Source organism: Engystomops pustulosus, chromosome 7 (genome assembly GCF_040894005.1).
Source record: "Engystomops pustulosus chromosome 7, aEngPut4.maternal, whole genome shotgun sequence".
NCBI classification, from domain to species: Eukaryota; Metazoa; Chordata; class Amphibia; order Anura; family Leptodactylidae; genus Engystomops; species Engystomops pustulosus.
In genome coordinates, this window is record NC_092417.1 from 81948491 (window position 1) to 81973951 (window position 25461).

General features: G+C 39.4%; 1 protein-coding gene and 1 long non-coding RNA gene across 3 annotated transcripts in view; one reads left to right on the forward strand and one right to left on the reverse strand.

Moving 5' to 3' along the window:
• Positions 1-23602, reverse strand: part of LOC140070504 (uncharacterized) — a 49056-nt gene extending 25454 nt beyond the window's left edge. Inside the window, exon 1 of the long non-coding RNA XR_011848932.1 lies at positions 23477-23602. This is a non-coding gene — a long non-coding RNA (uncharacterized lncRNA). The remainder of the gene's footprint in view (positions 1-23476) is intronic.
• BANP (BTG3 associated nuclear protein) overlaps positions 1-24258 on the forward strand; it is a 345686-nt gene extending 321428 nt beyond the window's left edge. For both annotated transcript variants that reach the window (XM_072117099.1, XM_072117098.1), the window contains 2 exons: positions 16544-16687; positions 20246-24258. In XM_072117099.1, coding sequence (XP_071973200.1) covers positions 16544-16687; positions 20246-20317 — 216 coding nt within the window. In that variant the 3' untranslated portion in view covers positions 20318-24258. The remainder of the gene's footprint in view (positions 1-16543; positions 16688-20245) is intronic.
• The last annotated feature ends 1203 nt before the right edge of the window (positions 24259-25461 follow it).

Consider the following 25461-nt stretch of genomic DNA (forward strand, 5'->3'; position numbering starts at 1 on the left):
TAAGGGAATAGAACAAAATATAATATAATAAATAGAAGTGCTGTCGCTTGACCCAGTCATCAACTACATGGAAATTGCACATAATTAGACCTATAAACTTCATCCTAAGTCTAAAAAAAAGTGATAAGGGAATGTTAAGAGAGCTCTTCCAATCCATATTACCCGTATTTTTCGGACTATAAGACGCTTCTTATTATAGGACGCACCCCAGATTTAGGCTTCCAAAAAAGGAAAAATATATTTTACACCAATTAAAATATCCCTGTTGGTCGCATTAAAGCACAGCACATACAGATCTGCTCCATCCATACAGTTACACATACACAGCTCAGCTATACACACAGAACACACACACACACAGCTCAGCTATATAAACAGAACACATACACAGCTCAGCTAAACACACACAGCCCAGCTATACACACACACACAGCTCAGCTATACACACACACAGCCACACACACACATTTCCCCTATTTCCCTCTTCGTCTTCTTCTTACCCTGTCCCAGGGCAGCATGTCCTGTTCTCAGGAGTATGTGTTGATGTAAGAAGCATGTGCAACACCCTCGCCGATGCAAGGCAGAGGAGTGGTTGCGAATACGTCCCACCATGTAGCTTGCAGCCTGTGTAGGGTCTAGTCAGCCCCACAGCATGTCACTACATCACACTACATAGTCCTTATAGGACACAGGGGAACACTGCAGTAGTAGATCCTGCCTGGCAAGGCAGGAGTTAATTATTTTATGTGATGTCCTATCACAGGTGTTATACTTTGTCGATGTGAGCTGAGATGTAATTGGAGGAGTAGCCACCACCTGACCAGGGGAGTTACAAGACCCTGTCAGGAAACTTCTAGAAGCAGAAGAAGAGAAGTTCTCTCTGAGAAGAGAGTGCAGTGTGAGGAGAGAGTTCACTCTCTCAGATTAGAGACTCTGAGGAGTATGTGCAGTCAGCACACCAGACCAAGAGCAGGTGAGCCCAGCCCCTGCCTGAAGAGTGAAGCTAATAGCTAGTTAGTGAGGAAAGGGGTATCATCCTACCTTTAAGGGTGATACCTGAAGCAATCCAGGATAAAGCTGAAGCATCCTATTAGGACACAGCTATCTCCCAGCCTGCCCTTTGCATCCAGGCTGGCGCTCTACATCCTGTGGCTCCCTCCACCTGCATCTCAGCACTCTACTACTCTGTTAAGGCACGTTGCTGCGGTTCCTGTCGGTTCCAATAAAGAACTGTAAGTTGTTTTTGTTCAACCTCTGCCTCCGTCTGGTCCCTGCTATTACAGCTGCCATCATCACTGGCACCCTGTCCACTACACAGAGACTCATACTCTAGACATCAAAGGGTTGCCCCAGGGAGATCCGCTATAGCAGCCTCTCCCTCATCATTTCTTGCCAACACCACCCTACTGGAGACCTGCCAGGCTGTAGGACAGCCCTCCGGTTCCCCATACCAAGCACCGTGACACTAGCGTGCCTAGGCCGCAACCGCCAGCCACTCAGGTACTGCGGGCCCCGGCTGACTCCAGGCCCCGAGAAAACGCTAGGCCCCGGTGGGGGATGTTGCACATGTGATCGGTCACATGATTCTGACATCACTGCAGGTCCTGTAGGACACTGGGGAAAGCAGTGCAGAGGCTCCTCTTTGGGAGATCCGGTGCAGCTCTATATCAAGGCATCACCCGATCTCCATTGCAGCGGTCAGGAGGGTCTGGCAGTGCTGTATCCTCCTGACCTTCACTCTATACCAGCTGCGCTAAAACGTTCTGTATAATGTATATATGGAAAAATCTATAGTACCAAGCACTGGAGTTCAAAAATAGGGAACAACACACAATTTCCTAAATCAAGGTCATTGTGTAGTCCTATGTGAATCTATCCAAACATAAAAAAGCAGTATTTTAAAGGGAACCTGTCACCACATTTTCACAAATACTTCTAGTGAGAGGTTCCCATCGAGCCCTATTAACTAACTGACACCATTCATAAAAATTGTTTCCCTTACATCCCCATAAACTTTGTTATGTTACCTATCCTTCCCATCTGCTCCTTCCCAAGTCCCATGCCTCCTCAGAATTTTATATGATGTCATATAAGGTCCTGTTACATTTGCAACATCTAACCCATGTATCTTTCTAATCACATGAAATCACAGCAGCCTCCATGAACTTCTGCTCCTCCCCAGCCTCCATGGAAGCATGACTTTACAAAAATCACACCAGAGCAGTGTGAAAGATTAGTGATGTCCTGTTGCTGCAGATGTACTGAAGTCATTCAAAGCAAAGGCCTGTGCACTTACTACTGATTGGTGATATGGCTTTTGATGTAACTTTAGCAAGTTATTGTCTGAGAGAAGACCTTGGCCCACATTTACAAAAGCCCCTGCACCAGTTTTCTCTCCTACTTTGCTTGTTCTTTCTAGTACTGCTTGCACACGTATTCATAAAGTGTCAGCGCCACATATGTGTGGCAGCTGCACTGTACCCAACACAACACAAATTTCTGTGTCATATTTATCATGCAGTGTCCGTCAGAATTTTTTTGCATGCTCTATGTTAAAGGTGCACCAAAAAAAAGTTGGTGCACTCGGTCGGAGCAATGCACAGGGCACTAGATTCATGAAGAACGTGCACCGCAATTCATGAATTTGGTGCATCCTGTGCAGTTTGCACTGTTTTTGATAAATGTCAGCACTTGTGTTATACACTGTGATAAGTAAGAACTTCATCATCTTTATCACGTTTCTAAGCTGTAAAGAATGTATATCGCTGACACAATTGTAATTTATAGGCCTGATATTTACTGCAAGAGCAATAAGGATTTTAGAATAATGTAATGGTTTCTTTTTGTTTTTTGTATTTTATTTTGCTTTGCTAGCAGAAGAGCAAGAGAGAGAGTGACAGACAGATGTGTGCTAGACATCTGCATTTCAATTAGAAGCAGTACTCAATGAGTCATCAAAGACATTTCTCTAATTTGTGTCTGTAGGCCCAGTCCAGACCCCCACTCCCTCCTCTCTCCACTCTCTTGCATTTAATTATAGTTTGACATAAAAATTTTTATTTGGACCAGTCATTGTTTTCATTGTGTGATTTTAGCTAGTATTCTCTGCAGAGATGAACCTAAAAGGTTTTTTTCCCACAATCTCATGGACATACGGTATTGTGGAAGAATAATGAATTGTCACCATCTCAAGTGAAAGGATCCTGAATTTATTCTGCTGAAGTGAAAAAGTTCTTCATGCGGGATGCTGAACGTTTGGGTTTAAATAGTAGTTTTGTTAAATTGACGTCGAAAAGACAGAGCAGCCGTGGTCAGGCTGTGAGTCATGCATTGAGGAATGTAGAGTCACAAGTCTTACATGTGTAGAGGCTGGGTACAGATGTGAACTGTGAAGTGCAGCCATTGTAGACAAGATGTGGATTGCAGCAGTTGATAGTAACCAATCAAAACACAACTCTCATTTTGTATCCTGCTCTGGTAAATTGAAAGCTGTGCTGTGTTTGGTTGTTGTGGGCAACAAAGGCTTCAAGTAAACTATATAGAGCTCGGTGCTCACACGTTCAGACTTGGTTACAAAAACCTTGGTTTCTGTCCAGGGCAGCAATGCCAGAACAATTTCTGTAAAGTTGCCATCCTTTAAAATAAGGATTATCTAATAGAAAACATAGGCGGAAAGAACTCTTAAAATATTCTGCACTCATACAACACATATGTCACTAATCAGCGCAGAGTCATGACTTTATAAGCATGAACCATGTTCTGCTCCATATATGCTTCTCAGGAAAGGTCTTTCCAAAACTTTCACCTCCACTGTCAGCGCATGGATGAGTTCTTCTGGCTCTCTACTGATAGGATGGGGGGCATTTCTCCTAAAGCATGTCAGGCCATAAGCTGTCTTTTATTTATATACTGTAAACGCAAGTATAACCTGCAGAAGGAACGCATGGTGGGGTGAAGGGGTGGGAGTTACAACTTTCTTTTCTCTTTTTTTCTGCAATGTTTTAGATGTGTGACATCATGCTAAGTTTGCCATGATTGAGGTGTCCAGTATTACAGTGCCTTATTTATCTTTTGGAATCCAGATTTTAAGTGGTGGCTCAAAAATGTTTGACTTTTGTGCAACTTTTAAAAAATTGGACTCGATGTGCTAGTTTTAACACCCTCTAAGATAAATCAAACAAGCCTAAAACCAAAAAAGGACAAAGAACCCCATGCAGTCAATGTATCTTCTGGTGATTTATGTAAGGTTGGGACAGTTGGAGTTCATTGGAGTTCACCACCCATGTGATGTATTGATGTGACTGCATGTCCACATTTTTCTTATCTGCTGAGTTAATGTTATTAATGAAGTTGCTCTGGCAGATATGATGACTCCTCCTAAGCGTTACTAAGCATCTTCTTCTGGGAGTAATATGTGTTAGTGTCTTATTAATTAGCTTACTCTCCATTTCTTTCTCACCAATTCAAACAGATATCAGTGGAAGTCAGAAAATGTCACAAGTGCAAAAACTACACATTCAATATTTTCATCCTGTTCACTGGTCCTTCTTTCTTAAAGGGACCTTCAACCAAAAACTAAAGATTTCCTTTAGTTACATATGTGAAATATATCACATAGGATGGTTACGTGGCATCAGTGTGAATCTGCCTGTAGTGACACACTTTTTATACTTGATGTTAAAGGAATATATCCATCTGGGCATCCTCATTTAATTGGATTTCTCTGCCATATATATACATATCTTTAATTGCATATGATTTTAAAAAAATGTTCCTGTGTGAAGATAATTTCCCATTAATGCAGCCATGTTGGTCCTTAAAAACATGACAGCTAACCTTGGATATGACCATCCCCGTACCCTGGCAGTGGTGGCCACACATGGACTATTGAGCCCTGCCCAACCATCTGAATTTAGTGTTCATTACCAGAGGATGGCTGTGAGACATAGTCACTCCCAGAAATTTCATATGCAAAAACTATTTGTTTCTTTGTGCAGTCCTTCCAGCTGCGGTGGTCGTATCCAAGGACAATAATCTTGTTACTAAGGGACATATGGTAACATTTACATGAAATTATTTTCACACAGGAATTTTTTTTTAATAACATTCAAATTGACAAAATGAATCCATATAGCAGATTAATTAACTTAAATGTGAATACCCAGATGAGAATATTCCTTTAATGTACACAGGTTCCCCATGACCAATGGCAGGTTCTAATGTGGCATATGGTGGTCACAGGCCAGTAGGGTGGTCATAAAATCTACTTTTGTCCTGCAGTGGAGATGGGGATTTGTGATATTGTATGTTAGCAAAGGTAGGAGATTATACCCACTGACAAGCTCCTATGCAGCTTGCTTCCTATTAGTAGCTTTGTACTGGTAATGCAATCCTGGAGGGAATTCACCTCTGACTTTGCTTGTCCTAATTAAAGAATTTTTCTGGGAAAAACAATGCTAAGAGCAGGGAATGCTGTACTGACGATTCACTCCTTAATGGGAAGTAACAAGTCTTGAAAAGCCAATGCAGTGATGGAAAACACTTCAAGTGTCCCAAAAGAGTACAGATGTATGTTTTAGGGGCATTCACTGTACAGCCTTATAGGGAGTTTGATGTAAATGTGTTGGCTTAATAGATATGAACTGAACTTTGTTGTACCAAGCACTACCCAGCTGTGAAGCCTAGTGGCCAGAGTGAATATAGCATGTATATGGGCAAGCTGACATTCCCTATAATCATAGACAGAAAATAGAAATGGAATATAATTTAGAAAATAAAAATGGATTAGGAAAGGTGTTAGATTTTGTTATCTGGTGGCACATTACTTTTAAAGTGGCTTTTGTTTTTTTCACAACATCAAACTACAGGGCGCTGCTGTATCATTGTTTTCTGCTTTAGAATTTGATGGTGCTCGGCATATTCAGGCTTTCCAAAAGTAACATATTCATCTCTAAAACTCCCAACAAATGTGATCCACCAACATTCAACCTAAAGACAAGTCACCAAAAGCCTTATCTGCCTTGAAGTAATTCCCAGCCAGTTAATTGTAAGAAGATGCTGTACTAATTCCCCGCCAGCATCCTTCCTTGTACGTTTGATAAATTGTCAAAAGCTCACAAAAGACTTCCACATAATGTGGCAAATGAGATTAGATTATATTTTATGGCCTCTCTGTGACCTACAGTATGAATAAACTGCTCAGTAATAAGAAAACTTGTTATTCATAGAACTAAGTGAACTAGCAACACATTGCTGATATACAGATCAGGATATTTAGAGCATGTAGTGATCTTTCCAAATAAACCTTGGGGGAAGGTATTGCATAACAGTAAAATGATGTGCACATTGTGCCAGGGCTCAGCAGATCAGCTTCTTGAATCAGATGTGACTGGGTCTTACAGTGGACAGAAGGGTCTGTGTCTCTGGTGGCTGGAATATTCAGTATATGCAGCCAGACCACTAAGCGTGTGACTCAGACCTCAGACCAAGATGGTGTGGTTTCTACGGTATATGAGTCTGCGATGTGTCACATTCTCTCTCAAAGAAAGAAATCTTTTATGGCCTTGACCAATGGATAATCCATTTCATAAATTGGTCCAGCTTTATAGAAACAACTAATCTATCCTCTTGTCGTTTGAGTTTTCTTTTATATTTTTATAAATATTCATAATACCTTTAAATATTATTTCTTTATAAAATGAAAGCCAGTGTGTCAAAATCTGAATCCTTGGAACAGTATGGAATTCATGTAGAAGTTTTTCTACTGGATAAGAAAAGCCCATTAGTCTCTGCATATAACACAGTGGAAGAGAGTGCCTCTCCTGGAATTATTTATTGATATACTAGCTATGTAAAGTAGATGGAGAATGGGGGGAGTAGAGCAGAGATAAAGCTGAGCTTATTTTTGAGAAATCCAAACTGGCAGAAAGTAATATGTGACCAAAGCCAAGATGTCCATAACCTTTATATGTGACCATATGGCAGAATGTTGAGCATTGACTGCTTAACATTTTAAGACACTTCTGATAAATCTATCACATTGTTAATGCTTGGCAATAAAAAATCATCCATTGGACTTGCTATGTTTGTGTAGTATCTTCATTTACATGTACTATGTATCTTTAGATGACTAAAAAAGCATTAGAAACTACATTGAAGAATGGATCATAAAGAAATAAAAAAAATCTACTTCACTTGAATTCCAACATTAGTGTCTTATAATAAAAATATTTAATGAGCATTCAGCATTAAACCAATCAAAATACTCTTTCTGTACTTTTTCTGAACTTAAAGGATTAACCTTAAGATAAGATACTTCATCATTTTGGGTGAAACATTTGCTTGATGCTTTAATGGAAGTCAAACCTTAAAACTGATTTTTTTTCAGTACAAAATGTTGCTATATTCTCATCTTACCATATTATCTCTCCTAAGTTGGCAGTAGTTTACTCTGTGTACACCATGCTCCATGGCACTGAACAAACAGAGAATCTGGTGCTTGGGACTGATTAAGCCATTTGATAAAGTGTTTGTGTGAACAGTACCGACTTTTTAGTTTTTTTGTTTGCTACAAACGCCTCAGTAGATGCTGAAATAATGCTGTAATTTTGATGAGCAAGGCACATATGATCTGCACCATTTCCAGCAGACCAGTGAATGTGATGATTTCTTAGTCTTCAGAACAGTGACCAGCTAGAAAAAAAACACTATGTCCAGAATTAAAGGTAAAGGCAGGTTACAGCTAAGATTCACAGATACTGTAAAAAGAGGCTTATAGCTTCACAATAACTTTTTTTTTCTTCTTCAAATGCTAATATTGAGGTGATTCTTCCCATTTTAAAAATTAAGTTGTTCTGAGCTGGGCCTTTCCCCTTGGCCCCCATAGTATTCAGTTGTGCTTCCTAGTCTTTTGTACAAAATTATTTTTTCTTTGTCTGGCCCTTGACCTTAATAGGTATTTTAGGGTATTGTCCCATACATATTATTTGCTCCATTCAACTGTAGACGGTTCACCTTCTATTCTTCTTCACCTACTCAGAACAGTTAATCTGTTTCAGATGCTTTCTGTGAAAAGAGGAAACTTTTCACGTAGATCTATGAATCTTTCCCTATGTAAGTCTTCCTCAGGCGTTACGTGGTTCACTTGTTGTGCCTTCCCAGCCAGAAGACCCTCCAAAATAAGAAAATGGAAATTAGACTTTGGAAGGAAAATTAGCCGCCTTCAGTATTTTGGTTCAGCAAAAGGCTGTGGTTCTTTTTATTGGATTAAGCATGAAATTCTGTGCTGGAGTCTATCCAACATCTAGAGTAAATATCCTATGATATAAATCTATGGATTAAGCTTAAGTTCACAATAATATTAGATTTTTTCTACTAAATGGTTTTACTTGTCTATAGTAGTCATGAAAATTGTCAATCTATTTTACATTTTGCTAAGGAAGCTTTGGTTTAGCTCAGCTGTTTTATTATATATTTGTGAAAATAAATGTACATGTCAATGTCACAAGACCCATTGCAGCCTGCAAATTGGGCATGTTTGTGCATGAGGCCAGAAGTAGATTCTCTGTGCCTTTTTTCTACTCTTCCTTCTACAGTGAGCAGTGTATCTGGAAGCCTTCTGAGGTCTGTCCACCTTTGGCAGATAACATGCTTAACCCCTTAAGGACGCAGCCATTTTGTAGCTTAAGGCTCAGCCCGATTTTTTGGATTCTGACTTGCGTCTCTTTATATGGTTATAACTTTTGAACACTGTTACTTCTCAAAACGATTCTGAGATTGTTTTTTCCCCACATGTTGTACTTCATTTTAGTGGTAAATTTTGGCTGATAAGTTTTGCGTTTATTTACAAAAAAAAAGAAAATATGATAAATTTTTTGAAAAATTTGCCATTTTCGAAATTCTAAATCATTGCGTTTTCAGGCAGATAGATTTACCACCTAAATAAGTTGCTGAATAACATTTCCCATTTGTCTACTTTACATTTTCATAATTTTTGAAATGTCTGGATAATTTATTTTGATGTCACGCGGCTTACAAATAGAATATCGCTTTTCCGGATTTTCAGAATTGACTATTTTGGGGATAAATACAGTTTTGAATGAAATTTTACATATTTAGCATCAAAACCCCCTATATAATCTACCCATTTTCAAATCTGCACCCCTCAAACTATCAGAAACAGTTTTTACGAAGATTGTTAACCCCTTGAGATCTTCATAGTAATTGAATCAAAATGGAGGTGAAATTTAGAATGGTCATATTGTTCCCTTATACGTTCATTTAGCCCTAAAATTTACACATTTCCAAAAGATAAAAAGAGAAAACCCACCATACAATTTGTTCTGCAATTTCTCCTGAGTACAAAGACCCCCCACATGTGGCTGTGACTTGTGTTATGGGGGCACAGCGAGGTGCAGAAGGGAAGGAGGGCGCTGCAGCTGCCAGGATTTTAGTTTCCTCATTGGCCCCTTTTGAAGGCTATAAAATTTTCGCTTTTTCGTTATTGGGGCCATGTGACGGCATTTTTTTTGCGGGACGAGATGCTTTTTCCATTGTTACCATTTTGGGGTTGGTATCACCTATTGTTGAAAATTTAGGAACTTTTTTGAGGGCAGGAGTAGAAAAACATCAATTCTGTACTGGATTTTTTACTTTTTTTTTTTTTTGGTGTTCACCGTATAGACTAATAATCATGTTATCTTTATTCTATGGGTTGATACGATTACGGGGATACCAGACATGAATATATTTTCTTACCCTAATGTGGGGAAAAATCTATCATTTATGTATTGCCGTCTTCCAAGTGGCATAACATTGTTACATTTTTGGCTACGGAGCTGGTTGATGGCTTGTTTTTTGCGGGACATGTTGTACTTTGCACCAGTATCATGTCTGAGTACATATGGTTTTTTGATCGCATTTTATAGCATTTTTGTGGGATTGAAAAGGTAAAAATCATAATTTTTGGAAGGTTTATAGCAGTTTTTTTACGGCGTTTATCGTGGGGGTTCAATAATGATTTACTTTTATTCTACGGGTTGTTACGGACGCGGTGATACTATATATGTGGGGTTTGTGTTATGATTTAGACTTTTTTTTGAGTTATATGTCTCTTTATATGTTTTGGGGGTTTGGGGCATTTTTAGTGATTTATGACTTTATTTTTTTATTGAATAACTTTTTTTTTTTTAACTTTTTCACTTTTATACCATGGGACATGAAGAAGCAATCATCTGATTGCTTGTTCATAATAATACCCTGCAATACTCATGTATTGCAGAGTATTATCAGTGTCAGCCTATACACTTGCATAGGCTGGCACTGTGCCAGTAAGATGACGTCACAGACGCCATCTTACTGGCAGTTCTTGCAGGTAACTCTGGGGTCCAGATCGGACCCCAGAGTTACTATAGCAACGATCGGCGCCCCCCGAAAACGGTTCGGGGGGGCCGATCGTGGGGGAGAGATCCCCCAGATGCATGTTAGATGCCGCGGTCGCGCTGACCGCGGCATTTAACGGGTTAAGCACCCACGATCGGAGACAACTCCGATCGCGGGTGTTACACTGGGGTGCCGGCTATTAGTTACAGCCGGCACCCCGTGTCTCCCGATGCCGGTTCGGCTCTGATCCAGAGCCGAGCCGGCATAAGCGCCGTGGCGGACATATCCGCCACTGAGCGCTAAGTCACTGCGCTCCGTGGCGGATATATCCGCCACGGAGCGTGAAGGGGTTAATAAGAGACTAATGCCTAACTCTTTCCATGCCTAGAGAATATTCCCCTTCTGACTCTGAGAAGATAAGACTATCCTAGGGACTGTCTGCAAAGACTTAAGTCTTTACACACTATATTAAATTCTTTATCTCTTAGCTGTTAGTGGATACAGGACAGAAAGCTGATTTCTACAAACTTCTTTAATATGAAAGGAAAGCAGAGTAAAACACAGTAACAGATTTATTTAATCCCTTCCTGATGCTTGACGTAATAGTACTGCATGGGCGAAGTGACTTGACCATCCAGTACTATTATGTCTTGCTTCTGACTGCGGCACACAATTGGAGTCTGTACTAGAAGCAGCAGGTGTCAGCTGTATTTTACAGCTGACACCCTGCTCTTACACTCACAATTGGAGATCACGAGTGTTAACCCCTTGCACGCCAGGGTCAAACATCAAGCCATCTGGATCAGAACACTGCTTACCGGGGAATCCGATCCAGTCTGCAGCAGCCCTGGGCCTGACAAGCTCTCTGGGGCTGCTTCATGCGTCAGCATGCTCAATAAATAACATTACACTGCACTGTAATACATTAGTATTGCAGGGTAGTGATTTAGAGAAGTTGGAAAAAAATGGAATAAAAATGAAAAATGTTTTATAATAAATAAATAAAAGTTTAAATCCCCAAAGCACATCCCTTCCATATACAGTACAGACCAAAAGATTGGACACACCTTCTCATTTGAAGAGAAGGTGTGTCAAAACTTTTGGTCTGTGCTGTACACATTTAATAAAGTATAAAAAAACCACATAAAACCTCCACATTCTGTAATCACCACATCCGTAATCATCTGTACAGAACAAGAAATTATCCTGCAAGTTGAACACGTAAAAAATAAAAAAAAGTTGAAAACGTAAAAAATTTGTTGATTTTTATCAAATCCTTTCACTAAAAGTTTGTGATCAAAAAAAGTTTTGTGGCCCATAATGATACAACTGAATAGAACAACTCTTCTCACAAAAATACACCCTTAACCAGCTCTGTCAAGTAAAAGAAACTGAGGTTATACCTCAGTAAAAAGGTGATGCTAAAACAATTGAGATTTTTTCTTTTATTTGGTGAAATTGGGCAAATAAAATTAAACTATATTAATGAGGTATTGCCATAATCAGAGTGACCCAAAGAATACATATAACATAATATTTTCACAGTATGGTGAACAACGCTCAAAAAAATGAATTAATGATTTTTTTTTTCCTCCACCCAGAAAGAGTTAATAAATTCTCATCAAAAAAAATGTAGGTGTCCTAAATTGAAGTATCTGTATTTTTCATTCCACAAAATATTAACCCTCATATGTCTACCAAATTAAAATGTATGGCCTATACAATGTGCTAAGCAAATGAGCTCTAAAAGGTGATGCTTCTCTTTAATGCCCTGCCGTGTGCCCACACAGAAGGTTACCACCACATATGGGGTACTGGCGCACACAGGACAAATTAGGTAATAAACTATGTAGTGCATTTTGGCAATTTTTCCTTTGTGAATGTATACATTTTTGGAAAAATATATTCATTAAGCCAAAAAAACTACAATTTCAAAACCAAACCACCATTTTGCTTTATACCATGTAAAACAAAGGGTTAACAAATTTCGTAAAAGTTGTTTTACGCAGGTAGAGGGGTTTCGTTTCTATAATGGGTTAATTTAAGGGGTAAAACGTCTTGGCAATTCTCATGAAAATGTAAAAAATTGCACCTAAAGTGCTAAGCCTCTTTACGTCCTACAAAAATGAGAGGATACATAAAAAAACCATACCAACATGAAGCAGACATTAGGGAAATTTTAGTTATCAAGTTATTTTGGTGGTCTGTCTATGTGCCTGGAAAGCAGAACATTTCAAACTTTGAAAATTGAGATTTTTTTTCAGAATGTTTTCTCGTGATTTTGTGTTACAATCTCTAAATCACTTGGATATGATTTTTTTTTCTCCGAGGAAGGTGCAAAATGGCCATGTCCTTAAGGGGTTAATAAAGTGCTTTGCAGAACACTGGTTGTAATCTGTAGGAATCAAGCAGAATGTAATTAAACGAGGGGTTTGAGCAAGGTGATAGATAACAGAAGTTGAGGTCACAGAGAAGAAAGTCATAAATATATTTTTAATTTAGTTATGTGCTGGTTATGGGTGGATTGTGTAATTTGCCCTTGATGGAAACGTCTCATAACCAAAAAATGGGCAATGCTCTGTAGGACAATGGACAATGCTCTATAGCAATCACCATAAGATGCCTCCAGCACAAATGGCTGTCCTTTATGAAGCTCTATATATTGTATGTGGTTTACATTTAAATATCAATTATACTAGACTGTTTATATTATGACCTCAGTGCGGTTAACTTGCACCCAGTGACCTACACACATCAATCAAGCAACAATTTGATGCAGTTGAACTAATATCTGCCTGAAGAGAAGACACAGGGGGCCGGTGTTTGTCTTATATTAAATACTTGCACTAGGAATGTTCAGTAGCGAGTCTGAAAGCTGCACTGATCCAAGCCAAACACATATGGAACTGGCAGGGACTTTTGATAATGAGTCAATACAAATCTTTGACCTTTCTATTCTTTGCTAAATATATTTCAGCATTTTTTTTAAATTCATTTCTTTCCTTCTTATTTCTCTTAATTTTCACTTCTGTCTGCACATAAACTTGATTTTATATTGCTTAAGAATAATCTCCGTTTAGGTCAAGTAGTGTTTCAGTTCTTAGAGAGGACCTGTCACCCGAAAAAATCCCTTTTCGGCCTCTTGATGTATCCAGCATGGGCCTGCACAGGATTTATTTCTATGCTAGGCTCTGCTTGGCGGAGAAGTAAATGCAGCTGGCAAATAGTCACTTATGGAAATTTGCATGCTGCAGTGAGTGTGCAGGCGTGGAAACAGGAACGCCCCATGCCGGCCCCCGCTTGGCCAGCTGCACCCCTGCCTGTATGCCTCTCCATGCTCCCCTGGTGTGAAGGTGGTGGATAAGGGTCAAGCTAGCATTTGAAATTATTTCAGGGCTTATAAGCCACTGATGTGGGACACAGAAGTCCTGATAAATATCCTTCTTGTACATATACATCATATTACACATACATGTATGTATGCTGTATAAATATACCATATACACACATTGAGCATAAACAAATAGTATATACACATCATTAAATATATATACATAAACGCACATACATACTGTATAGTACCATGTACAGACATACAGTATATATACACAATTACAACGCACAACATATACACAGCATAAACATACATACAGTGTAGACATATTGTAGGACAGCGGCTGGAAAGGTAATAGATGGTGTATATATTCCTTTCAGGTTACTTCCATACCTGTGGTAAAGGGTTAATTACTGACCAGAGACTGCACAGCCCTAATTACTAAGTGCAGCTGGGAGAAGGGGTTTTAACCCAGAGCTTCATACTGGGCTAGAGCTCTGTGTGAGAGACATTGCTCTGGAAGGCTAGCCAGCCGTGTGTCACTAGCCGCTGTGAGTACGCTGTTTTGCTAGAGAGGGACTTACCAATGTACAGGTAGTGCTCAGATGAGCCCGCTTTTGTTTTCCGCTTTGTTTTATTTTACTTGTCTGTAAAGCTGCATTGTTTTGGGTGCCAATAAAAGCTGTAAGGAAACCGCATTTCTGCCGTCAAGCCTTTCTGTGACTTTATCACATTAAAACTGACCCCGCTACAATATATACACTGTATGCGCATACATGCACACATACAGCATATACACATTCAGGTGTCAGAGACCCCCCATCTGTCCCAGTAGTGGTTGACCCCATAGGGCAGTGATGGCGAACCTTTTGGAGACGGTGTGCCCAAACTACAACCAATACCCATATACATGCCACAAAGTGCCAACATGACAATTTAAGAAGTAACTTACTGATCCCTGCTGTATCACAGGTTTCAATCGTATTTGTGTCCTGAGTTCACAAATACAATAGAAAGATGATGGAGAAATTTGGATTGTATGTTCCCTCCAGGGTCCCCTGAAGAGGAAGAATCAGGGGACCCAGAGCAGGAGCTCCAATGACAATCCATCTCTATCCACACCTTCTCACTAGTCCTGAGCATGGCATGCCCTGGGCTGTATTAAACCACAGAAGAAAGCCTTGAGTCCTGTCTGGCAAACTCTCTGTTGGCATGAAGGCCTGGGTGACCAAAGAAAGGGCGCTGAGTGCCACCTCTGGCACCAGTGCCATAGGGGAAGTAGATGGCAGTAAGTAAAGATTCCAGTCCTGTCTTTCTGCAGTCCACTCCATCTCCCCTAACACTTCTTATCTGAGCTAACGTCTCAAGTGGGCACTATGAAAGACGTTCATTGTTATATAAATATATAGATAGACACTGCGAGCACCATAGCAGCTGCTAAGACTGCTACCCCTGTATGCACGCCCCTGCTTGAGCCTAACATTATTATAGCATGAAGTTTGGAAAATACAATGCATATATTTAAATGTTATTATAAATGTTATATATCTCGTAATCATATTCCATCATAACATTTTACAAATCATGGGGGACATATATAAATAACATAAGTCATTACAGAGGAATAACAGGGTTATTTGAAACTTACAATCAGGGACCTTACAATCTATGAAGTTGTATAATACTGAATATGACACTATTTTATCCCTATCTCCATGTGAGAAATCCAGTTATGTTCAGGCATCCACCAGACATAACTTTTGCCTCATTATTTCTTTTTCTTTGGGATTTCACAAAATAGAGCCCTACATCATCTTTGTTTAGTCATAGATTTTTCAACGTTTTTTTTCATGTGAATGAAGTGGCCTATGACTGAAGCATCAACTATGACGGGGCAGCAAGGGTTATACTTTAGCCGTCTGTTCCAACAGTTCTGTATATACATGCCACTCACTGTTTCCTGGCCATTTCAGAAAGCTCAGTGGTTGTCTGCTCCGGAATTCCTCCCCTGTAATCATTACTGTGGTATGCCTATTTGGCTGGCACTAAGTATACAATATTTTTCTGGAGTCTTTCCTAAATTCTTGCTTTGCCTCTTCAGTTCTGGAATGTAGCATCCAAGTTCATGGTGCACTGCACATGGAAATGTTGGTTGTTGTCACAATCAAGGGAACAAAATTCTCTGTTACTCACTGAATGTGTGACTGTAGATTGATTTGATTTGAAATTGCTTATTAAAGATACAAAAATTAAGGAATTAAGGAACACACAAAAGCAAAACAGTAACTTAAATAAAAAATATTAAAAAGTAGAAGATCTCCTACTGGCAAAATATCCACAGAGGAGGACTGATTCTGAACAGCCCTATAAGGTTGGTTTGCATTTAATGAGTCTGAACTGGCGTGATTGTCATTATGCCCTTTTTGAAAGGACTTGCTGAACCTCCCTTATCCCAACTCCTGGAGATGTGAGAAGGGGGACAATTATTCCTATTAAACTAGTGGTCCAAAATATATTTTGTTGGCTTTCTGGGGCCCGAAACTCCTGGTGCTGAGGTCCCTGATCGTAAACCTCATACCTGGGTTGCTGAAATCTATGTATTTTGAAAAAGCATGGCTTTGTATTATAATTTTCTTTGTTCAGTAACATTTCCATAATATGGTAGATGCATAAAATTGTAGCCTTTTGGTCTGAGTTGATTTGTTCTCCCTTTTGGTCAACAATATTGTACAAATGTGTTTGTGGGTGCTACAATAAACCCATAAATAAATCATTTGGTCCAGTCAATATGATATAATAATTAAGACCATTGTTTGTCTCATATTTCAGGTTCTCCAAGGAGCACAACTCATCGCTGTTGCCTCTGCTGACCCAACAACTGGTGTAGTCGATGGCTCTCCCCTTCAGGCCAATGATATCCAGGTGCAGTATGTCCAACTTGCACCAGTTAGTGAAGCCTCTGCGACAGCTCAGGTAAATTACTGTCCATAGGATATCATTGCACAAATAATCTTTTTCTTATAAAGGGTTAATGTGTCTCTGGAGGAGTGCAGTACAATTTGGCATTCTCTGCAGCCTCACCCTCAGTATACGATTACAGTGGTATCTGTTTATCCTGGACATGCTTTCAAATACATGTAATTTGCAAAACTCTACAAAATACATGTCTTCTGTTGCTCTGCCGACTTTAAGTATACTACATACATAGTATCCACCTCCATTCATGTAATTAAGGAGGTCAATAATAGCTCATCGGAAGCTTTTCAGAACTGAAATCTTCCAAAACCACTTGAAATATTGATTGATTTATGGAACATGATGAGGGGAGTCCTGTGCAGTCAACATAGACTATAAAATATCTTCAAGGATGATCCCAGGCATTGCCCAGTACAGGGAAAACTCTGCTACCTCCTGGAAGACAATACAGTCAAATTCCAGTACTGCTGGTACCAGTTACCTGGGTATTACCAACTGTTTGCTGATGGTTCTGCTACACTTGACAGCATGAAAAGATAATTACACTAAAGAGTGATGGTCAGAAAGGGAACACATGTGAGGAAGTACACAGTGAAGAAATAATAAAAAAGAACCAACTTCGGAGGATTTCTCAGTCATACATTATAGATATAACATTAAAGAGGTTAACACATGTTGTCCTGCTGATCATTGCAAGTTTAACTTCTGACACCGACCATCAGGAAACCTTATTAGACCGCTCAGTGACAGAGGGAGCACCTCTGTGGTCAGTAGATAACTGTGGCACCCAGGATACAAGCTTTTCTATGTTTTAGACCTGGTTTTGATTAGACAACCAAGCAGCACCAGCTGCAGGAGAACCTATGGTAATGTCCTGCCTTCTTCTTCTGAAGGCCACCATTAAAAGTCTAACAGTGGTCCTGAACTGTGGAGCAGAGCTCTAATGCCAGAGACAAACACTGGGCAGTTGTAGGGCTGCTTCTGTAAAAGAAAAGCTGCCTTTTTTCAAATCCTGCATGATTTAGAACTTAAAGGGGTTATCCGAGTTCTTGAAAAAAACTAAAAGTGGCCGGGAGAGGGCTGCTTAAAAAAAATAAAGTCCTACTTACCTTTCGGTGCCCTCCGGTATCCAGCACTGCTGTCACCCCGGTCCGGGCGCCATGTAAACAAACATGGCCGCCGGAGCAGCTCTGGACTCAGCTTCCGGCCGGACCCGACAACATTCCGGCCCCCATACACAATGCTTTGTATAGGGACGGATAGGCGTACCCGTCCACGGCCGGCCGGAAACTGTGTCCTGCGCTGCTCTGGCGGCCATGTTTGTTTACATGGTGCCCGGACCGGAGTGACAGCAGCGCTGGATATCGGAGGGCACCGGAAGGTAAGTAGGACTTTATTTTTTCTAAGCAGCCCTCTCCCGGCCACTTTTAGTTTTTTTCAAGAACTCGGACAACCCCTTTAAAATTTAAAAGAATTTGTAAGAGAAGATCCAAAACAAATCAAATGCTTGTGTGTAAATCTTGAGGAGTGACGCATACATTCATCTCCTGCTGATGAAATATAGAACAACTTTCCCAGTTCTCCACCACAGCGGGGTTTCATCACAAAAGGTTTCATCAATGCCAGCAATTACTTCTATGATGCCAAGACCTGAACTCTGCTGTTTCTGCATTTAATTTCAAACACCTTCTATCCTCTAAAAAATAAATCCAAGTTAAAGCAAACATCCTCCAAGAATCTACAGGAACTCCCAGTCCCAAGCCTGAGCTTGTCAGCTGCCTTTCTTTTCCCCCTATGGAGACGCCAGTTGACTTTGGGGCTTATAATATATTAGCAGTCTAATTTATAGTGTGCACCCTCATTACTAAGAAAACATGTTCTCTTGGCCCACCAGCACAATTCTAGATAATTTTAAAATCACAAAGCCATCATTGTTTTTTTCTGTGCACAAATTATGACTCAGTAGCACTAGAAGGTGTCACTCAGGGTATAAAGCAGTAAGAACCATTAAGTACCCAATGAACTGTCATTTTATTTAGTACTTTCTGCATTTGTAACCTAGAAGGTTTTGTCTGAGAAGTTTGGTCCACTGCTTTTCTCATATATATATATCTATATATATATATATATATATATATATATATAAAATCACACAATGTATTCTGTGCCAGGCTGTCTGGATACAATCCATACTATATGCATCCCTTTACAGCACATAGCTTCACTCCAGGCTGCTCCTTGGAGGGCAGCCTTTTAAGTTCATTTTGTAGGTCATCCAACAGGGGCTGAAAAAATGGTCAGGGTTGCATGTTTAAAAATTCTCAGTCAGTGTTCCCTAAATGGCCAGAGCTTGTACAATGTCTTCAAGAGGACTCATGGGGACCTAACATGGTTATCTCACACATCCTGACAGCATCAAAACAAAATTTCATGACAAAATAATGGAAGCTAAAGATACTTCTCTTTTTGATAATTGTTATTGAAAGTACAAAGAGTGAACAAAAATAAAAAGGGGGAAGGAGAGAGGAGTCATAGCAAAAAGCCTGAAGTATGTCAACCAAAAGGTGGAAAGGCAGATCCAGTATATTGCAAGAACAGGTTTAATGAGGCCTAACAGATGAACAACTGCAGAATAAGGTATACTACAACATTGGGAAACATCAAACTGGGACACAGAAGAGATTAAAAAAAAAGCCTAAGACAGGGTTAAGGGAAAGGGTATGGGGGCAGATCACCCTGCCTCTTCTTGGGTGAGACAGTAGGAGGGCCAAAGGTCCGAGGCAAGTTGGAACCCCTGCACTTGCCCAGTAAACATGGCAGTAAGATGCTCCAGTGATCGATTTAGCATTAGAAAATTCAGGATAAGGCTCACGGTGTATTTACGGACAGGTAAAGTAACACGTTCAAGAAATAGGTCTTAGGAAGGTCAAGAGAGAGAATCCGGGGCAAGACCTGCTGCACATGAGACCAAAAAGGGCAAATTTAAGGGTGGTTCAGATAATGCAGAAGTTCTGTTTCTCCAGCACATATCTGGGATAGCTGGATTTAGAGAATTATGGAGTTGTGGTTTGTGGTATCAGTGCAACCAGTGCATGAGGAGTTTGTACTGATACTTTTAATTAACGATACATAAAGCAGAATTCACAGCCCTTTGCTATAATAAGATCCAAAGCGAGCCTGGAATGGATTTCCCCAGGTAACCCTCCAATTTACTCAAATATGGGTGTTTCATAGGACTATTGGGGTCAAGGAGGATACTATATATGGAATATATAACTGATTGTTGGTATTGTATTGTGAACAATCAGGCCTTTGAGCAAGAAATATCCCTTTTAATGGGGTTTTCCAGTTTTTATTCCTACAAATGTTTGATGCTAATCTTTTAATATGTGCCTTTTCTACTGTATATGTTACACTGGTAGAGATGACCTAAAATTCTCCTGTACTATACAGTGTGGGTTGCATGCAATCCCAAATATATCACAGCAGCTACAGTACTTAGCAACCAAAGCTGTTGATTATGTATTATATTGACTATATATATATTTTTTTTAGGCAGTGGAGCCTTTGCAGTCTGCACTACAGCCAGAAATGCACATCGAGCATGAATCAATTCAGATCCAGTAACCACAGTTGTTCACCAGCAATATGAATGGGACAGAACTGTTTAGAGAAAAAAAAATGTTTTTCTCATTTGCTGACATTCACTGTAGGGACATTTGATCATTTTACAGGACCAGTCTGATTGGAAAGCAACCACAGAATTCATTATTTTCAATCATTTGTATCCTAATAATGCTATTTTTATATTGTTTATAAATGATCAGTGTGTTCTATTCTGTTACCATAAATTTGTTTTCATTCACTGTTCCCTGCATTCACTATATGTCTCATCTCCACTTCTCTTTGACATCTATTAAGCCACTTGTTGCAGTAGATAGGATGTCAATATAAAATTGGTGTAGGTGTGAGCCTGCAGTAAGCCTGAGTGTCTGCTATATGGTGGATGGAGTAGTCTGCATTTTCCTCTATCCGCAGTGTAGTGGCTGCTGCTGGCAGCTCTACAATTGGTTGTTTGAGGGTGGTGGCAGGTGCCACACCCACACTGATCTCACATGCACTGCTTAGTTGGATTGGTGCTGCGTGAACACAGGGAACAGAGCCACAAGAGGTTAGCTCATTGTTTTAATTGTGGCTGGTTGCTTTTACTGCAGCCACAACCCTTATGGAAAGTGAATGGGAGCTGTGGATGTAGTTACATATTTGGCTGCTACTGGGACACAGAGCCAACTGTTTCAAACTTTGGGCCCTGTGTTTCTAATTGTGTAGGGGCCTGTTATTTTCCCCAATAGTAATTTCTGACCAACCCTATAACTGTTGAGATGTAGAATTAGTAAATTGAAGTGAGACAATTGTATGCTGAGTACTAGATGTCAGAGACTTAAACTCCCAGACCCATCAAAGCAAAGGGGTCTCTTGGCCTTCTCCAAAACATTTGTTTTAAGGAGCTGGCAGCTCCCCTGATATGTCTTGAGTAAATAATGATATATAATATAACAATTCTGGAATACTTAATTGTGCTGTTCCTCCATTATTCCTTCTACAGTGCTGCAGTGTCGAGTTGTGTCCATATACCATCTTTATATCACTCCCATCAATCCCTTTCAAAAGTTGTTAAATTCCATATTTCTTGCAAGCAAAAACGGAGGAATAACACAACGTAGAGTTATAAGAAACTATACATCAAAATGTAAGATTTTCAGTGGAATATAAAATATTTACATACATATTTACAACAGACGGGCCAGGAGATATGACAGGTTATTTTAACTTGGAGATATCCTGATGTATCTTTGTCTTTAATAAGGCTGCACTGTACTGTGTCCTCCTGCTCGATACTTTCTTACATGTTTCACTAATCTGGTGGCTTACTGATAATATTTGTGTATTTATGAAAATATCCTTAAATCTGTAATTAATAAATCTATAACTGTATTGGGAGCATTTACATTTTTGATAGAGTACTCTGAATGTTTGGACATTATTACATTTATATTACTGATATATAAAGCTTTATATACTGAAAAAATATTTCAAGTGTAACTAAACTTTCAAAATCACTAGTACAGATGATAATAGCAAACTTTATAATATACTTTAGTAAGGAAATCTGTTCCTTTGCCTTTCTTCCTTATGTAAGCACTTTGTTTAAATTAGATTTCTGTCCTGTATCCTTGAAGTAAAGGAACCTAATAAAGTGTCTAATGACTTTAAGGACATCTACTATCAGGATCAAGGTATGTAAACCAAGATCACTTACATGTTGCTGTGTTCCTCCTCTGAAAGGATCTGCTGTTCTTTTAGCTTCTTATAATCTTATTTCTAAAAATTAAGCAAATGAGTGGCTTCGGGCTTCATAGATGTTAATGGAGCCTGGAGCCCCACAGGCTCATTTGCATAATTCTTGGAGCTTTTTGGGCGGGAAACAAGTGCATAAAAAGCTAAAAAGAAGAGCAGATCCTGCCATGGAGGCACACAACAACATGTAAGTGTTCTTGGTTTACAATCCTTGATCCTGATAGCAGATGTCCTTTAACTCCTTATAGACAGTCACTGGATAGTTTAATCTCTGAATCATGAAGGGAAGTATTCTCTAAGTATGTAAAAAGTTAATTATTAGCCTCCTTATCTGCCTAAAGTTGGATGGACCCTAGGTTTTCAGATACTCTACTCACTACAGGAGGAACAGTAGCAAAAAGGCACAGAGGAGCTGATTTACTTAAGTATATTACAAAATATATTATCACCTGATCTATTCATTTCTTCAAATAAAAATTTTTTTTTCAAATGTGACTAAAAACCAGATTGTGTTATTTGGGATAGATATATCTCTAATTATTAAAATTAAGAAACTTATTTATATTTGCATTTATGATTCTAAAATGAAATAGGTTGTTTGAGAACCCTTTTATCCATAGTCAACTCCACTCTACAGTTCCCAGAAGTGCAAGGTCTTTATTTTTCTTCTTGTTGAGGTACAGGATAATTTACTTCAAATTTCATGACACATAATCCATGTTTTAGAAATGTCTAATGGCCTTTCTATTGATCTTAAGGATGATTTAGGGTATTTGCAAAGGCCAAATGCAGTGAATGTGGAATAAATAGCTATTTCAGCAGTTTTACAACCTTTAAAGGGGTATTCTTGTCTGGGCATTCACACTCGGTTTCATTAATCTGCCATATATAAACATTTCTTCAATTAGATGTTATTAAAAAAAAATGTTCCTGTGTGAAGATAATTTCTCATAAATGTAGTCATATGGTCCCTTAGAAACAACACTGTGTCCCTGGATACGGCCACCTCTGCTGGAGGGATTGCCCAAAGAAACAAAAAGTTTTTGTATATGAATTCTCCGGGAGTTTCTGCAGGTCCCACTGCCATCCAGTGGTAATGTACGCTGAATTCAGGAGGTCAGGCAGGACTCAATAGCGCATGTCTGGCCACCCCTGCCAGAATGTGAGGTGGTTGTATCCGAGAAAGCTGATCTCGTTTCTAAGGGACAACACGGCTATGTTTATGAGAAATTATCTTCACACAGGAACATTTGTCTTAATAACATCCAAGAAATGTTTACATATGGCACATGAATTTAATTAAATGTGAATGCCCAGATGGGAATACCCCTTTAAGTTTACTACAAAATGCATAGTTTTCATTTTGCAGCTGGTCAGTTTTCTTTCATAGATTCTCTATTAAATTTACATAAAATATATATAACTTACCTTGTACTCTGACAAAATCCTGGGGTAGTCACAGGGGTTGCGCTTTAGTTTGGATGCATGTCAAAAAACACCTTTGTGCTCCTGTATAGCTCCTCCCTGCCCTACTGATGTCATCTCACCAGGCTGTGACCTCTGTGAAGGAGCACATTGTAATACAAATGCTTAGAAAAGGCAGAGAGGCATTTTTGCACTGCAGGTGTAAAAAGCTTCTGAAACCTGTCTTTACTGAAAATGCGCTCCCTGGTGACAGGTTCCCTTTAAGTGTGGAGGACTTACCCTTATTGTAAGTAGGCTGGATAAATGGTTTTCTCAGTGAATGTTTTGCCCAGTTCTTTATGCACATCTTGTAATTTATGAATGACTCCTGATTAAAATATGGGGTTAGTACAGAAATAATATACCAGGTTTTTTTTGTTAATTTTCTCTATATTAGCAATGTGTGCATTGTATACAGTAACTGCGTGGTGTACACAGGAAATAGAAAACATAAAGAAAAAATAAACTGTAAACAGAGTCACAAGTCAAGGCGTTTTTTCAATAACACTCAAGGAGTGTCGGCAGTGTTTCTACTTATGTCAATGATTCTTCTTTGTATTGTAAAGATTGTTTCAGATAAATTCTCCAAGATCAAGAGTCAGTAACTAAAGGCCTCTGGATTGTTTGCATCCATTGTCTGTGGTTACATTATCAATGTACTTAAACAGCAAGAGCTTCAATAAATATGTATTTCTGAGCATATGTGTGGCCTGGTACATGTGAGCCATCACCTCTTCAGCAGCAGACATGTTAACATATTTCAGAGATGGGAGTGCGGAGCTTGTCCATATCTACAGGGGTTGTGTTTATTTATGAGCAGGCTCTGTGGTTGGTTGAAAGCAGAACATAAAGCCAGCTGGCACTTGAAAATGTCATAATTTTAGTACAACCACAGGCGCCTTGTGAAGAGTGAATGCGATGCCATTGTACCTTTACAGAGTAATACAGTCAGTAACAAGAGCAGGAACTATTGGGTTAGCCCTTTATTATTATGTGATATATTGTCCCAATTACTTATCAGATTTACATGGATGTCAAATATCCAATTGTGGCAACATAGCAATGCTAATACATTTTACCCCTCCCTGACATTTGATGTAATAGTACTACATGGCGGGAGGTGCATTCGCACATTTTGCAGTACTATTACATCATGCTTCAGGTGCTGACACCCTGTGGGTGTTGGCTGTATATTATAGCCGACACCCGTCTCTAACGCCCGCAATTGGCGATTCCTCCGATCGCGGGTGTTAACCCCTTACATGCCGCGGTCACGCTTGACCGCGCTGTGTAAGGGGCATTGCACTGGAATCGGTCCACTGCTCCGATCACACCCCCGGGGTCTACCAGTGACCCGGCTGTAACACACTGAGCATGCGCATAATTTCCTATCTATATATCTGTCTATCTAGATTTTTGTTTATCTAGCTCTATATCTTCTATCTATCTACTGCCATCTATTATCTATCAGTCAATCAATCAATCGATCTTCTATCTCCCTTTTACTGTTACTATCTCTCTTATCTATTTACCTTCTATCATCCATCTTCTTATCTATTTATAAACTACTTTATATTTATGCATCTATAAATATTTTTATCATTATCTATAAATCATCTTTCATAGTTATCGTCTATCATCAATCTACCTATCTGTCTATCTCCTATAACATTCTCCTACAGTCCCATATTACAGATTGCCTTATACTCCTGTTAACTGCTAACTTTGTCTAAAACCGGCCATGTCTCTGATAATACTATTTCCTTGGGCGATATAGACTACCACAATCAGGTGTGGCATTCTGAAGATTTTAATGTCCGTCTCTGACACAGTTGGCTTAAGTAAATGCTCAGTGCTGGAGATGGATGATACAAGTAACAGTTGTGTTTACGCAACATCTCCACCAAGTTCACATTTCAAAGTTGTCAACAATGATTTACAATCCTGTA